This window comes from Gallinula chloropus (assembly GCF_964237585.1).
Source record: "Gallinula chloropus genome assembly, chromosome: 23".
Classification (NCBI taxonomy): Eukaryota; Metazoa; Chordata; class Aves; order Gruiformes; family Rallidae; genus Gallinula; species Gallinula chloropus.
Window position 1 is genome coordinate 894,529 of NC_140108.1, and position 15,665 is coordinate 910,193.

Consider the following 15,665-nt stretch of genomic DNA (forward strand, 5'->3'; position numbering starts at 1 on the left):
CCCTGGGATAAAAAGGACAGGGATCTCCTGGAGAGAGTCCAGAGGGGCTACGGGGATGCTGAAGGGCCTGGAGCATCTCCCCTGTGAGGAAAGGCTGAGTGAGCTGGGGCTGTTCAGCCTGGAGAAAAGAAGCCTGAGAGGGGATCTGATCAGTGGTTATCAATATCTGAAGGATGGGATGCAGGGGGAAATGGGCAGCCCCTTTTCAGTGTCTGTGGGGACAGGACAAGGGGCAATGGCTGCAAGTTGGAGCACAGGAAGTTCCACAGCAACATGGGGAAGAACTTTTCCCCAGTGAGGGTGAGGGAGCCCTGGGACAGGCTGCCCAGGGGGTGTGGAGTCTCCATCTCTGGAGAGATTCCAGCCCCGTCTGGACGCCGCCCTGTGCAATATGAGCTGGGGAGCTGCTTTGGCAGGGGGTTGGACCCCATGAGCTCTCCAGGTCCCTTCCAACCCCTGGGATTGTGTGATTCTGTGAAAGGTTCAGCCACACAGCCCACAGACATTACCCTGTCAAGCACTGACAAGCAGGTGCTACTGGGAAGGTTACAGGCTCCTTCCTAATAAGCCCAGCTCTGGCAGCTTTCTCCCAGTGCTTGGTAACCCCAGGAGCAGCCCATTCTCACAGGTATAAAAGTTTCCTGATGTTGAAATTTCGAAACTCAACACACCAAAAATGCAACAAGGGGGAAGTGCTGCTGGAGTTTGTTTGCTGAACATCCTTAGCTGTTTCCAAACACAGCCACAGTAACATAAATCATGGGTCACTGGAATTATTTGCAGATAAACCAACAGTTTGGGGGAGCTGTGAGCACTTACAAACAGAATCCTACCCAAGATAGATAAAAAATGGATAAGAGCTCTAATTCCAGAGAGGATGAACTGGTAATGTGCCATCCCATCACCTGGCATTTTGTGTGGGCATTTTAAAAAGCCACTTTTCAGAAAGCAAGAACAATCTATTTCACATAAAAGGCTCCATAATTAGATCCCTCTGACTGAAGCCAGGTGTGTTTGTACTTTAGGTAATTTGCTGTGTTCTATTAGCATTTAAATAATCAAAGCTAACCTTTGAAGCTAGCCTGCCAGTCAGATGGGGGAAGCTCATCTCTAGCTGTGTCATTTCCATCTCTGCTAAGCAGCAGTGTGTGAATTTACAGTCTGGGATTATAGAAGTTGCTGAGGAGAAAAACCTGTGATAAAATTCCTCCTAGACTGAAAGAAATGTTATAGATACTGTCTCAGATGTGTCTGCTTTTGGAGTGCCTGTTTATACAATATTAGGCAGCAATTAAGATTTGGTCTCATCCAAGACATCTAGTTTATTATGAGAGGACTCAGTTGTGTTTGTTTCCCTTGATTATCACACAGATCCTACAGGCTTCCACTGCTTTCTCCCTTCCCACTCCTGTCTTCACTATGCACACAAAATTCAGGCTGATGCACACCCTCACCTTAGCTATCTGCCTGTATTCTATCAGAGAATCCCAGACTGGTCTGGGTTGGAAGGGACCCCAAGGATCACAGAGCTCCAGCCCCCTGCCACAGGCAGGGACACCAACCTCCAGGCCTGGAGCTACACAAGGTTGCCCAGGGCCCCATCCAACCTGGCCTTGAACACCCCCAGGGATGGGGCACCCACCTCCTCTCTGGGCAGCCCCTTCCAGCCCCTCACCACTCTCTCTGCAAAGAACTTCCCCCTAATATCTCATCTAACCCTTCCCTCCTCCAGCTTCACCCCATCCCCCTTGTCCTGCCAATCTCTGCCCTTTAACAAGCTGATTCCCCTCCTGTTCCTCTGCTCCCTTCAGGGACTGGAAGGCTGCAGTGAGGAGTTCCCAGTTCCTTCATTCATGTACCGAACGTTCAGAACAGACACCTCATTTCCCTGCCAGGTTCCACGGTGCTGTGATGCTTTCAGCAAAACCACTTGCCAACTGTTCAGACTGCTGGGTGCTGAGATCAGAGCCCCACAGCAGCTGATGTTGCCAGTTTGCTTCCCATCTAAGATAAGCTGTCAGCTGTAGGTAAATTCATGGAGCAGAAGGACAAGAAAATGGGGGAAGAAGGTCTAAAAACATGCTGTTGCTTGTTCACACAGCACCTAGCAGTAGCGAGTCCACTCAGTTTGGTTCAGAACCCTGTGATCTTGGAGGAAAGGCTTCCTTTGGCTTTGCTGAGCTTCAAGACAGCCTCTGAAATAAAGGCCCAAGCAGAAATCACTGTGTATCAAGTGAAATCACAGAGATTTATGAGTGTCCTGGCTAAGCAAATAAGGAAGGCAGAAGGCAGAGACTGAGTAACTGCTTTAATGCTCCTCAGTGATTGAAAGGACCCCGTCTGCTGCTCTACCCACAGGATATCATGGGTTCTGCCTTTCGTTCTGTAAGGATCTAACAGGGTCATCTTGGTTTGCACCCCAGGACCAGTGGAAATTGTTCTCATTTATAGGTGAAATTTGCCACTCACACAGGAGAGACGTCAAAAGCTTTACTGAAAGTTAATAACAAACTGCTGGAAAGCTCTGAGGCACAATAAAAACTTTCATACAAGTTACAGCTGCCAAATTGGTAATTCAGACACATCTGGGGAGCCTAAATGCAAAGAGCTACAAAAATCTCCTTCCTTGGGCAAGGCTCCTGGGCTTTCTGGAAAGAGGGTTTGTTCCACAGGAACGTCTCACTCCAGTGCAAGGGACACAACACACCAGCCATGGGAAAGATGGGGGGATATGGAGAGTGAGTAGTGTCTATAGCAAAGTGGTCAGCTATACTGATACTTGAGGCCACTAAAAGGTTAGTGACACTTGGCTGTAGAGGGTTTGCCAACAATTCCAGAGGCAGGCATGAACCATCATCACCTGAACTTGCAAGGAAGGGAAATCTCCTAAACCCCAATCTCAGGATGTGGTCTATCCACATAGCACAAAAATACACACAGAGAAGAAAAAGGTGTTTGTTGGGAGCTGCTGCAGACAGAGGAGAGTTTCCAATTCCCTGGACTTCCCTTCCCCAAATCCTCATCCCCTTGGAGGACAGATCAGCCCCCTGCTTGGGCCAGCTCCCAGCTCCTGTGTGTCTGCAGATGTGAGGCAGAGCAGACAGGCAGAAAGTGCCAGGTCCTTTCACTGCATCACCTGCTACCTAAAAGTGATGGAGAGTGCAGGAGGAGGAAATCACCGGCAAAATAAGCGCTGCCAGGAGAGGAGGAGATGACTCGAGGCGGTTCTCTCCCTCTGGAGCATTTGCTGCACTCAGTGGACCCCCCTCTCCTGGAGGGTCACCTGTGGGACCAGTTGTAACCAGTTCCCTTATCGAAGCCGAGGGGCAGAGTGGGGCACTTGGGCTCCTGCGGGGATCTGGCAGGAGGCAGCTGAGCTCCCTCCGGGCAGAGAGTGGGGATATAAGGAGAGGCATCCATGGGCAAAGCAGCGACACGGTGCCGAGGATAGGATAGGATAGGATAGGATAGGATAGGATAGGATAGGATAGGATAGGATAGGATAGGATAGGATAGGATAGGATAGGATAGGATAGGATAGGATGCAGCTCCCGGCTCTGTTGTGCGGGGCATCGCTGCTGCTCACCCTGCCGTGGGCAGGAGCGCAGCCGGCCGGCAGCGAGCACGATGCGGAGCCGCGGTCCCTGCAGGTACCGGGGCCGGGGAGGGCTGGGGCTCTCGGGGCGGCCACCCGCACCCATCCCGGCGGGGTGAAGCGGGCAGGAGCGGGGCACCCTGTCCCCCGTCGGTCCTCCCGCCTCTCCTTCCCTCTCCAGGAGCTCCTGGAAGCGCTGCGGCAGCTGCGGGAAGAGGAAGGGGAACCGGGCCTGGAAGACGAGCCGGCGGCCGGGGCTGAGGACGGCGGCTCTGAGTGGGAGCTCCCGGGGGCGGAGAGCGGCCCGCGGGCTGCCTGGCTGCCGGCCCCCAGCCCTCCCCAGCCGGCGGAGGGGCAGAGCCAGTGGAGGAGCCTCCTCTCCTCCTACCGCCGGAGGCACTTCTCCGGCTGCTTTGGGACGAGGATGGAGAGGATCGGCGCGCAGACGGGCCTGGGATGCAACCAGTACAAAGCCCGTAGGTGCCGGGACAGAGCCCGCGGCGCAGGGAAGCGGGGAGGGGCGGGGGACGGGACGGACACACGGACACGACGCGGGTTGGGGCGGAGCTCGTCGCTGGAAGCGGCCGCTGTCCCCGGCTGAAAGCGGTGGAGCGGCTTCCCCAGCATCTGCCCTTCTCTCCCAGGTTTCTGGAGGAGAGGAAGAAGCTGAAGCAGGGACCGGCTCCCAAGCGCTTCCTGAGCCTCCAGACCGGTGCCCAGCAGCCAGCCAGCCCGGCTGCCCCCGGAGCCTCCGCGGGGGTGGGCTATGCAGCAATAAACTTTTGTACAAAGTCTGCATTGCCTTGTGTCAGTGGGGTTTCTGTTCCATTACGGCGCAGTCCATGGGCAGAGGGTAGAGAAATCACAGAATCACAAGGTTGGAAGAGACCTTTGAAGATCCTATCCTAAGCTAAACCATATCCCTGAGCACCTCATCTACCCTGTTTTTAAACACATCCAGGGAAGGTGACTCAGCTCCTCCCTGGGCAGCCTGTTCCAGCCCTGACAACTCTTTCAGTAAAAATTTTTTTTCTAATATCCAATCTAAACCTGCCCTGGGGCAGCTTGAGCCCATTGCCCCTTGTTCTATCTTCTGTCCCCTGGCTGAAGAGACCATCACCCACCTCTCTACAACGTCCCTTCAGGTAGTTGTAGGTGGTGATAAGGTCTCCCCTCAGCCTCCTCTTCTCCAGGCTGAACACCCCCAGCTCCCTCAGCTGCTCCTCAGAGGATTTGCCCTCCATCCCCTTCCCCAGCCTGGTTGCCCTTCTCTGCACTCGCTCCAGGACCTCAATGTCCTTCTGATGGTGAGGAGCCCAGAACTGGACCCAGCACTCGAGGTGCAGCCTCACCAATGCCCAGTACAGGGGCACAATTACCTCCCCAGACCTACTGGCCACACTTTTTGATACAAGCCAAGATGCCATTGGCCTTCTTGGCTGCCCTGGCAAACTGCTGGCTCATATTCAGCCTGCAGTCACCCAACAAATCCCCTTCAGAGCACTCATCTCCCTCCCGACCTTGGCCAGAGCATCCCCCCAGATCCGCACAAGCTGCTGCCAGAGGGGTGCAGCAGCAGGAAGGGTGGTGGCTGCATCTTTCTGGTGACACTCCGTGCTGCACTGAGAGGCGCCGTCAGGCACTGATACCCGCTCTGGGAGCCTGGCAGGGAGCTGGGACGCCTTTCCCGATGGCTTCGCCGCGGCTAGCTGTGAATCCTCCCAGGAGGTGGGCACTGGGGTTAACTCCAGGTAGTGTCCTACCCACACCCCTGTGCCATGCGCCAAGCCGCGGGTATCAGTTTGGCCCGGCGCAGGGTGCCGCTAAGGGCTACAGCGCTTTAAAAAGCCACTTGGCTGCTGCTGCGGGCGGAGGGCCCGAGGCGTTCAGGACCCGGGACAGACGCCAGTCGGTGCCCCGCACGTCGGGCTGCCCCCAGCTCCCCCCGCTCCCCGGCCCGGGCCCGGAGCAGAGCCAAGGCCGGCTCGGGCGGCCCAGCGCAGCTCACAGGAGCGCATTCCCCGAGCTCAGGACACTCGGCTTCAGCGAAGCCCCCCTTCCTTCCCTTGCTCTTCTGGGCAGGTTTTGGGCACAGCCCTCTCCGGCTGGGAAGTGCAGGGAGCCCTAAGCGGGCAGAAAGGCTGCAGGCATCGCCCAGCACCCTGCTCTGAAGGCACTGAGAAGACAGGGCCCGTGCAGCCCACGCTGAGCCCGGAGAGTCCAGCAAAGGCAGGGGCAGCCACATGGCCAAGATAAGGCATCCCAGTCAGTGAGAGAAACAATCCATGCTCGGGATGAAAATAAATCTCCTTCCCCATGGAAAAAGTGAGGCACCACTTCACTATCTTCAGTGTGGGCTGTCCTGTGATCTCGGTGCTGCGTGCCCTGCACCAGACACCGTTACCTTTCCCTCCTCTTTCCCACCCTGGTGGGCTCGTTTTCTCATGTCTTTCTTTATCTAAGCACATCACAAGGCAGGGAAAGAGAGCTTAGGTGGCGTGTGGCAGTCTCACCAAAGGGTTTAGTTGCTGGGAGATGAAAGGTGTTCAAACTCAGCTTCTTCCTCACAACGGGACTACAAAGGCTCCTTACAAACAGCTCACTCTCTAGGGCACATCAGCTGCACCATGGCAAGAGGAGAATGGACATCACTGGAAGGATGTGCAGCAGGTAGGGGCATCTGTTAGGACAGCTCTACCAGCAGAGGCTATCCACATGTCACCAGGCCCTATGCTTACAGTCCCGAGCCTCACAGGGCTGAAAAACAAGCACATCTCACCATTCAGCTGTGGAAGGAGCAGCATCACCCTCAGCTGAGCTCTGATCAGGCACCATCCTCCTCCTCCTCCTCACAGGGATCCATACATGGGGCTGCCTGTAGCACCCATGGCATTCCCCCTCCCTGCCCAGAGCAATCAGTGCTGCTTTCAAATGGAGGCTCACATCCTCACACCTCCCACCCCATCACCTGGGATACTGGGGAAACGTGCCCATTTCCCAGCCCTAAAACTGGTCAACACAATGCTGCTTGCAAGAACCTGCTGCCCTGTTAAAAGACTCCCAGCCAGGTTTTTACTAGAGAAACAGCCAGCTGAGCAGGGGCAATGCCTGGGTCTCAACTATCCATCACCAGGTTATAAAGCCTGAAGTTCAAATTAATCTTGCCAGGGTGATGGGAATGAGATACCACAAGTAAACAAACAAGTGAGCTTTATAGGTTTAACAACAAGGAGCTGAGTTCTGACATTTTATGCTCCATTTGCTTTGGCAGGACTGCAAGATGGATAATAGAGGGCAGAATTTGGCTTTGGAAATACAATAGTTACTGTGACAGTCAGCTATTTTATTCCCTGTATGTGCTTCCATACACACTACACTACAGAAATCTCCCTGTCTTAGAAAAGTGTAGTCACAGCTGAAGTCAGACCCCTCCATCTCGTTTCCCTGCTGTGGAATAGGGAGAATATGGAAGATGGAAAATGAACAACCCCCCTGAGAGACAGGAGTATCTCTGGTTATGGGGTGCAATCCTGCAATATTAGAGTGTTTCACAGGGACAGCTAAATCTTTCACACTTGTGACTGATACTGTGACCCCTGGTTCCTTGCTGCTGGGTTTGTGCCCAGGGTTTGCTTTACAGATGTGCTGAGCTCTTGGGCAAAACTCAGCTCCAGCAACAGAGTGTTTTTGCACAGAGACAGCATTAGAGAAGACTCAGCAGGTGGGGGATGTGAAAGAAAAAAGAAAACAATACCAGATCCTAATTATCTTAAACTGGGCACTCAATATTAATGAATAATTCTAGTTTATCTTCTGACACTTCCTCAGTTTACAAAATGAAGTTACACCCTGGGGCAAACACAGCCCCCCCTAAAGAGAGTCAGGAAGAGAATACTTGTAACTCACTCTGAGTTACAGATGCTGCAGTGTGGAGGGTGGTTTAATTAGAAAGAAGCTCTCAGGATCTCGGTTCTTTCTTAAAACAGCACAAAATGAGAACGTGTTGGGAGAAAATAATACAGAAAAAGAGTCCTGCCTCCAGGCACTGGGAAATGGAAACGTTGGGGGGGAAAAGGGAGTGCTCTTAAAATAAAGGACTCCATCAGAGCACGGGCAGAGTTGGGCTGACTTCAGACTATCTTAGGAAAAAACAGCATTTGAGCTTCACTTCACAACCTTGAGAACGTCCTCTCCAGTGTAATTTTGGTAGCTGGTCATGTGAACGGCGTGTGTGCATTTGTACACAAACACCATGTTAAGACATTGAAGACATGAGAAATAGTTTGTCCTTCTATTATTATTTAGAAAGTATATATATATATATATATATGCATATATTTGTCTATATTTGTATTCAATTCAACAAATTATTCCTAGACAGAGGAATTCACCTTGCTCATATATTCCCTCTCGTTTCACTTCAGACTAACAAGGAACGTTAGGGAAATGCAGGATAAGGGATGTGCTTCATGATTTATAGTTTTCCTGCAGTTGTGGGAAAAATATTAATTCCCAGTTGCACTACAAGCACAAAGACAGCGCTGGCAGAGGAACTGCAGCAAAGCTGCATGTCCCCAATTTCTTATTTAAGCAGAAGCAGTTTTTAGCTAATCTGGAAAACACCTGAATGAAATCATTTTTGGTTCTAATATGTTAAACTAAACAGTTTCATTTTAACCATATTTAACTAAGAAGTTTCATTTTAACCCCTCCCAAAACACACACATCCACAAATTCACTCATTCTTCCTTGGGACAACATTCCGATACCTTTGCTGAATTCCACTGAAAGCCAATCTATCTAAAGCTCCTTTCTTGTATGCCAGTAGAAGGAGTTTATTCCTGAATCTGATCCTCTCTTCTTTAAATTTGATTCCTGTAGAGTCAAACCTTACCATGGATGTTTACAGAAATCCCAATGATTGAAACGTTTAGTTGTTAATGAAGATCAGAGCTTTTCAACAGTACCGGTGTCGGCTGTGGTGGGGGGCTGGAGGTACTCAGTGTCCCTGCAGAGAGTCAGTCAAGGAGTTAGTGTCTATATTGAGGTGCAGAGCAGGGCACCCCTGTTGTTGGTGACAAAGCCTCAACAGGGGTATCACCTCAAGAGCAAAGGGAAGTGGCCCAAACCTGGGCTTTTCGGCACGCTCCGCGGTGTGCGGTGCCCGTGCACATCCCATGTACAGAAGAAAAGTGTGTAGCATACTTGAGGTGTCCTAAAAGTAGATTTGTCTTCAGCCTTTACTCTCCTGCAAATTCTCACGTGGAAAACCTAGTGTTTTCCCTGGAAAAGGTAATTTCCCCAGGGAAAGCTGCTGAGTGGAGGTCAGAGCAGTTTCAGGGTTCTTTGCCATCTCCCCAAATCTGACCATAGGGGTCTCTTGAAAGAAAATTGCTAAGAATTTCCAACTGGACTGTGTAATCACAGCGCCTGGTATCAAGAGGAGGGGGGTGACATGAAATCACTGACTTGTGACATACATTCCTCAGCTACAGCAGCTGCTGCCTAATGACAGCTAATAAAGGGAATCTTCCCTTGACAGAGCTGCGTGCCTGCAGTGGGACTGGAATGTGCCCCAGATAAATCCACTGATAACCTAGGAAGCAGAGATCACACCCAAAGAGTATAAAAGACAAGCTTTGGAAGAGAGAGGATAGGACAAAGAAGAGAGAGACCTGAAGAGACATCTCAGAAGAAACAACTTGAACTTCCCTATTGCCAACGAACCCGGCACCATGGACACTAAAGCTTCATTTTCCTGTGGCTTCCTCTTGCTTCTTCTCCTCCAGTTCCAGTCCAGCAGAGCCAACCCTATCTACAGCCTCAGCCCTGCCAAAGAACTGGCCAGCATGGAGGTGAGGACTCTCCTTTTGCATGGTTTAACTTTTGGGGTGCTTAGCAGAGCGTCAGGTGGTGGTTGTACCTTACGTGGGATCGGAGAGCCGCATCAGCAATCCCAGGCTGGGGGACAAAGGCTCAGCTCTTCATGGGGGTCCAGAGAAGCTCTACAGAGCAATATATTCCAGTGCTGGGTTCGCCTGAGCTACTGGAGAGCAGTGGGAAACAAAATTCTGATGTTGTGCAATGTCTGCTGGGGGTTTTTAGTTGTTTTTCTCATAAATATCCACCCTTCCTGGGAGCAAGGTCCCAGGGAGGGAAGAAATCCCCACAACAGTTCCCCAAGAACAAATAGAAAGCTTTTGGATGGGCTCCTGTTTATCCCACTAAACGGCAGGAACAGTGGAGCAGGACAGCCATACAGCTTTGTGGATTTAAAAGAATTGTCTGGGTGTGGATGGGAGATGAGGAGGTAAAGTGGAGCCCCCAAAGTCGATCTTTTAGAAAAGCTGCTAGAGAAATAGGATGATCACACAATGTGAGTCCTGGAGAAAAGCTGCAGCGCTGTGAAATCACAAGAGAGAACACCCATTGCTGCAGGACAATACAAGCTTAACAGCTAGTCTTGCAAGGTGAAGTCTGAAAGCTCAAACATTACCTTGGACTGGTGGTTCCAGTGAGCAGCTTCTTGCAGCATCAAACCCCAAGAACAGGCTCTCTGAGATGATCAGGAGGGTATCAGCCAAAGCTAAACAAGCCCCATGCCACCAGGCTGTCTCCATCCTGCAGGCAGCCGAGAGGAGTGGCTTCCAAACGCACTCACTGTCCAGGAAGAGCCTCTCTCCTCTCCACTTTCCTTCTATAGATGGACAATTCATTCCTTGAGTTGTCCTTGAGGAGGTTATTGGAGCCCTGTTACACAAAGCTTTAAAAATGATGGAGAATGGTACCCAGGCAGAAGCCCCACTGCAGACAGACACTGAGGGTACAGGCGTTTTCAGGGAGATGTAGGTTACTTATGGAGCAGCAATCCTGTAACTGCTGGGGCAGAGATGAATGAAAACAGGAGCTTCTCCAAGTGATGTCCACTGAAACGGACAGGGGTGACAAGCAAGCAGATGGTTCTTAGCCAAAAAAAGGCTACTTAGCCCAACTACTGGCAAGCAGCACTGCAGGCAGCTTCTGAGAAGGTGAGAGTGACTATGGATTCAGAGGTGCTTTAAGACTGGGGACCACTGGTGGGTTGAGTAGTATCTCCCTGTGCAACTCAGACCTTGCTGCTTTCCTCTGTCAAGAGCAATTCTAACCTTGCCAGTAAGATACACTTCTGTGGCAAAGCAGTTGCAATCAGCTCTCAGCTACAGCTACTGGTAGGTGGAATTAATGTGAACAGTGATGTACTGCAAGTACCACCAGCAGCCCTGGGATCCAACCTGACAGACCCTAAGGGTGCCTATGAGACCACTGATGAATGCAGAATTGGATGGCTGGAAGAGATAGCAAATGACCACAAAACTGGGGATTTCATTAAGTTAATCTTTCTCTTGCAGGCTCTGCTGGAGACACTGGAGGATAAACTTGCAATGATTGAAGTCCTGGAGTCCAATCCTGATCTGCAAGAGCCCAAAACCCAGGAGGACATCCCACCAGAACTCCTGGATGACAGTGATGACCAGAAGGCTGAACCCAGGCTAGCACCCAGAACCTCTCTGTCCTACAGGGACCCCTTCCTCAAGAGACTGAGGGGGCTGCAGATGCCCAGGATGATGAGAGATTCTGGCTGCTTCGGGAGGAGGATTGATAGAATCGGCTCCCTGAGTGGAATGGGTTGCAATGGTGAGTCCTGCCTAAGCCTTTTCCCTGAGTAGAGCAGACTGCATCTGTGTCATGCAACAAGGGGAGGTGCAGGTCCTCATTTAAGTCTTTAATAAGACCCAGTTTGAGAGAGGAATTCTCTTTGGTCTAATATTAAACCTAGTATTGTTTTATCCCAATAGAAACGCTGTGCCTGTCATTTGGCAGGTAAAAGCACTGCTGGCAACAGTGGTGTATATTGAGAAACAGATTGTAGTAACATTTATTTCATGTTTGGCTTGCAGGTTCCAGGAAGAATTAGGACAACCTCCCAACACCCTACTCTGAAGAATGCTTTATAGCACCCGTTCCTCCCAAGACGAAAGCCGGATGCTTTCTAAACTCTTCCACAGAAAGTTATTCCTATTGTTATTTATTTATTTATTTATTTATTTGCCTTCTTTTTTGTTTTTTTTTTTTAAAGAACATTTCTTACTCTAGCACCAAGAGACCATCTTTGAATAAAACTAACACGTTAGACATCTATGCTGGACCTCTTCTCCTGTCTGTTGCATTCAAATGTCTTCTATTTTCCTAAAGGCAAAAGCCTGTGTTTTATTGGTACCCTGGTACCCACAAGGCTGGATCTTACTGACACAAGACAAAGTATGAACTTGGGAAAAAAATGAAGATGTGTTTTTCACTGTAGTTTTCACTATAGTATTCCTTCTGCACCAGGAAATTCTCAGATGAGCAGGAAAAAAAAGCTCGCTCAACACTGAAAGAACAACGAGAGTCCTCCTAGAGACAGGGTTTCAGTAACAAGAGAGTCCTTCTGCTGGTATAGATTATTCAGGCAAGAGAACCACCACCAATCCCTCATGTAAGCAAAACTTACATGAAAAGAAACAGGAACGATCACAACACTCCACAAGTTTCAAGATAACCAGAGGGAGGAAAGGGAATTCATTGTGTATGCTTTCTAGCACTGCCCAAATAAAGGTTACAAGCATCAACAGAAAGATACATCATTAACTGTGTCTTGTCTCACTCTGCGTGTGGCTGAGGTGCTGATTCCCAGCGTTTCTTGTTTCTCAACAGGCTTGAATCCTGTCATGGTATTTCTCATGTGAGGGCAAATGGCATCACCCCGATTACAGAGCAGCTTGTACAGAACATTCATCACTCCCTGGGAATGGCCCCTGGTACAGTTGTTCTAAGCACAGCTAATGGGGACACTGGAAAGTTAATTTAAGCCTTTGTAGCTAGATCTCATCCTTATGATCTAAATTTGGCCCAAACTACATTACCCCCCACCCCAACAGGGTGATATTGCCAAGACCACATTCAAAGATGATGCAGGGCCTGGAGCATCTCCCCTGTGAGGAAAGGCTGAGTGAGCTGGGGCTGTTCAGCCTGGAGAGAAGAAGACTAAGGGGGGACCTGATTAATGGTTATCACTATCTGAAGGATGGGATGCAGGGGGAAATGGGCAGCCCCTTTTCAGTGTCTGTGGGGACAGGACAAGGGGAAATGGCTGCCAGTTGGAGCACAGGAGGTTCCACAGCAACCTGGGGAAGAACTTTTCCCCAGTGAGGGTGAGGGAGCCCTGGGACAGGCTGCCCAGGGGGTGTGGAGTCTCCATCTCTGGAGAGATTCCAGCCCCGTCTGGACGCCGCCCTGTGCAATATGAGCTGGGGAGCTGCTTTGGCAGGGGGTTGGACCCCATGAGCTCTCCAGGTCCCTTCCAACCCCTGAGATTCTATGATTCAGCCAGCACCACAAGGACTGAAGAGCTTAGATTCCCAAGTCAGCCACAGCAACAGCACTGAGCTCAATGCAAGTGTCCTGTGATTGCACATGCTGCTACAGACTGTTGTTTTGAGCATCTAATTTTGGGTCTTGTTCCCAACATCCATTACTGGAGCATCCCAGAAAACTCATTACTCATACAGACCTAAGAACACAGCAGCACTAGGATGGGCTCAACTGCAAAAGCCTAAGTCTGACTTTGCTCATGCACATGCACACAGGGAGAGGAATGAGCCTTGGCCACGACAGGCTGTGGGGAGGCAGATGTGCCAGAGCCATGGCAGTGGCTGCCAATGGCTCTCAGAAACCATCTCTGTGGTGAAACCAGAGTGGGAGTGCTGAGGGGCACAGCACTGCTGTGCACACCTTTTTGCAGCAAAGGCTCCTCTACCACGGTATCAGGGCTCATGTCACACATCACATTGCTGACATCCACCCTCCCTGTCGCTCCCTGAAGTGCAGATAGAGCTTCTCAGAGGCACTTGTGTGTTCCCTACCACCCTGGGCCTTGCAGTTCCTCCCCAGGGAAGAAGAGCAGAAGCCTACTCAGAGGGAATAACTTTGCTCCACTCCAATGGGAAACAACACCTACTGTGATACCAACCACATGTCAGAGCCTCTCCTTCCAGCAGCACCAGCCAAAGATCAACCACTCAGTGCACTAGTGCCCAAATAGGTTTCCCTGGCAGGAGAACTGATTCCCAGGTCAAGACTCCCAGTAGGAACTGTGAGACATCTCTGTACTAAAAATCTGCAGTGACTTTGTGTCTACTCAGAGGTGGTTTCACAAACCAAGGTGAAGTCACCCTTTGGGAAGCCTTTGTGGGGACAATGGGGCTTTGTCTTCTCCAACAGGCTTTGCAAACACATCCCTGCAGCCACCTGTTTCCAGCTGCAGCAGGATGGGAACAGGCAGGTGGATTCCTTCCTACTAGCAACGAGCAACAGCCTGACTTCCCATGTGCTGCTATAAAGGAGAGAAAAAACAATCCTTGTACTCTAATAACAGCCCTTTGCTGGAGCTGAGTTTCACCCAGTCAAGCAAAACTTGCATAGACACATCAAGGCCCTGTAAATTGTCCCTCCCTGTCAGCTCCCTGGGGCACAAAACACTAATGAGTTTAGTGGAATGTGCTAAAAATGGCAAGAAGAGTTGACCCAAAGCCAGGTGGGTCCAGTATTAACAGCAAGCCAGTTCCTGGTGGAACAAGTCTGTATTGGCTTGCAGACAGTATGTTAATAGACCCTGTGGTCTGGGAGAGCCTAATTGAGAGCAGCCACCTAGGAAAAAAGCATCTCTGTAGCTGGAGTTTTACTGCTACTCCCATAAACACACTGAGCTGTAAAGCTCCCCCAGGGAAATCTCTCAGTTGCTTCAGAATAGGACTGCACACAGAAACCACTGCTTGGAAAAGCTGAGTGAGAGGAACCCCACTCAGCTGTAGGATCCAGGCCTGGAGGTTGGTGTCCCTGCCTGTGGCAGGGGGGTTGGAGCTCTGTGATCCTTGGGGTCCCTCCCAACCCAAACCAGTCTGGGATTCTATGTAAGCAAGCTGCTGAATAATGCTCTGCCAGTCAGGGGTACTGACAGGAGCTGTTAGGAACTGAGTATGGAGTCTGGCCTTACAGGAGGTGCAAACGTCATTAGAGCTGGGTGGAGGGTGTTGGTTTGGTCCTTCTTGGATCCCATTGGGACATTACTTCCTTTACACAATGAGCATGACAGCCCCTGGGTATGTCCTAGGTCCTGTGTTGTGAGAGTTTTAAGTTTATAAAGCATTCTGATACCCAATTTAACCCTTCCCTCCTCCAGCTTCACTCCATCCCCCTTGTCCTGCCAGTCTCTGCCCTTTAACAAGCTGATTCCCCTCCTGTTCCTCTGCTCCCTTCAGGGACTGGAAGGCTGCAATGAGGTCCCCCCACAGCCTTCTCTCCAGGCTGACCCAGCCCAGCTCCCTCAGCCTCTCTCTGTAGGGGAGCTGCTCCAGCCCTTGGACAGCTTTCCCTTGCACTCTGCCATACAGGCCTTTGCTTCACGTGTTCTGGAAGGCACTGACCTCCTTTGGAAAAGTGGTCTGCTTGGTGTGGGCAGGATTTTGGTGCAAATTAGATTTAGGGGTTTATTCCCCCTTCTCAGACACTACACTATCCCCTTCCAGCTTCCTGCTAGATGAAACCTTCCACTGAAATCCCAATCTGCAGGCAAGAACGCCAAGAGGAGCTGGCACCACTGCTGTTCCTCTAAGAAATCACGTGGAATACAGAGCACACATCCTCCTCTGCTGCTGGGAGAGCAGAGCTGTGCCAATCTGCATAACAATCTGGCCCTGTGCTTGATTTACTTTCACTTCAGCTTGGCCCCCAAAGGCCTTGCTGATTGACACCTACTTGATGAGTGTGTCCCAGCCCTCCTGGGCAGCAGCTCTTTGCAGACCACAGTAGGCTGGCACCATGCCCTAAGACAGAGGCAACCAGCAGTATGGTCATGGAGAGCAGAATTGAGCAGAAAGCTTGTTGACAGCTCTGCTGAGTTGGGAACAGCCCCTCCCTGAGCCTGTCACATGCCTACTCAGAGGTGGAGCTCTCATTAGACACTTGGCACCCAGTTGCCCAACACTCAGTTTTC

At 50.8% G+C, this 15,665-nt stretch overlaps 2 protein-coding genes across 2 annotated transcripts; both read left to right on the forward strand.

Annotated features, from left to right (window-relative positions):
• Nucleotides 1-3,542: 3,542 nt before the first annotated feature.
• LOC311200339 (uncharacterized protein) lies at nucleotides 3,543-4,265 on the forward strand (the record flags this gene model as incomplete). Its single annotated transcript, XM_084274543.1, has 3 exons — nucleotides 3,543-3,650; nucleotides 3,777-4,071; nucleotides 4,240-4,265. The coding sequence occupies 3 exons, from the start codon at nucleotides 3,543-3,545 to the stop codon at nucleotides 4,263-4,265; spliced, it is 429 nt and encodes a 142-aa protein (XP_084130669.1).
• A 5,065-nt stretch (nucleotides 4,266-9,330) lies between these two features.
• LOC311200269 (natriuretic peptides A-like) lies at nucleotides 9,331-11,301 on the forward strand (the record flags this gene model as incomplete). The annotated part of the gene is made up of 2 exons (XM_084274470.1): nucleotides 9,331-9,450; nucleotides 10,984-11,301. 2 exons carry the CDS (start codon nucleotides 9,331-9,333, stop codon nucleotides 11,299-11,301), a joined length of 438 nt encoding a protein of 145 aa, XP_084130596.1.
• Between the last annotated feature and the right edge of the window lie 4,364 nt (nucleotides 11,302-15,665).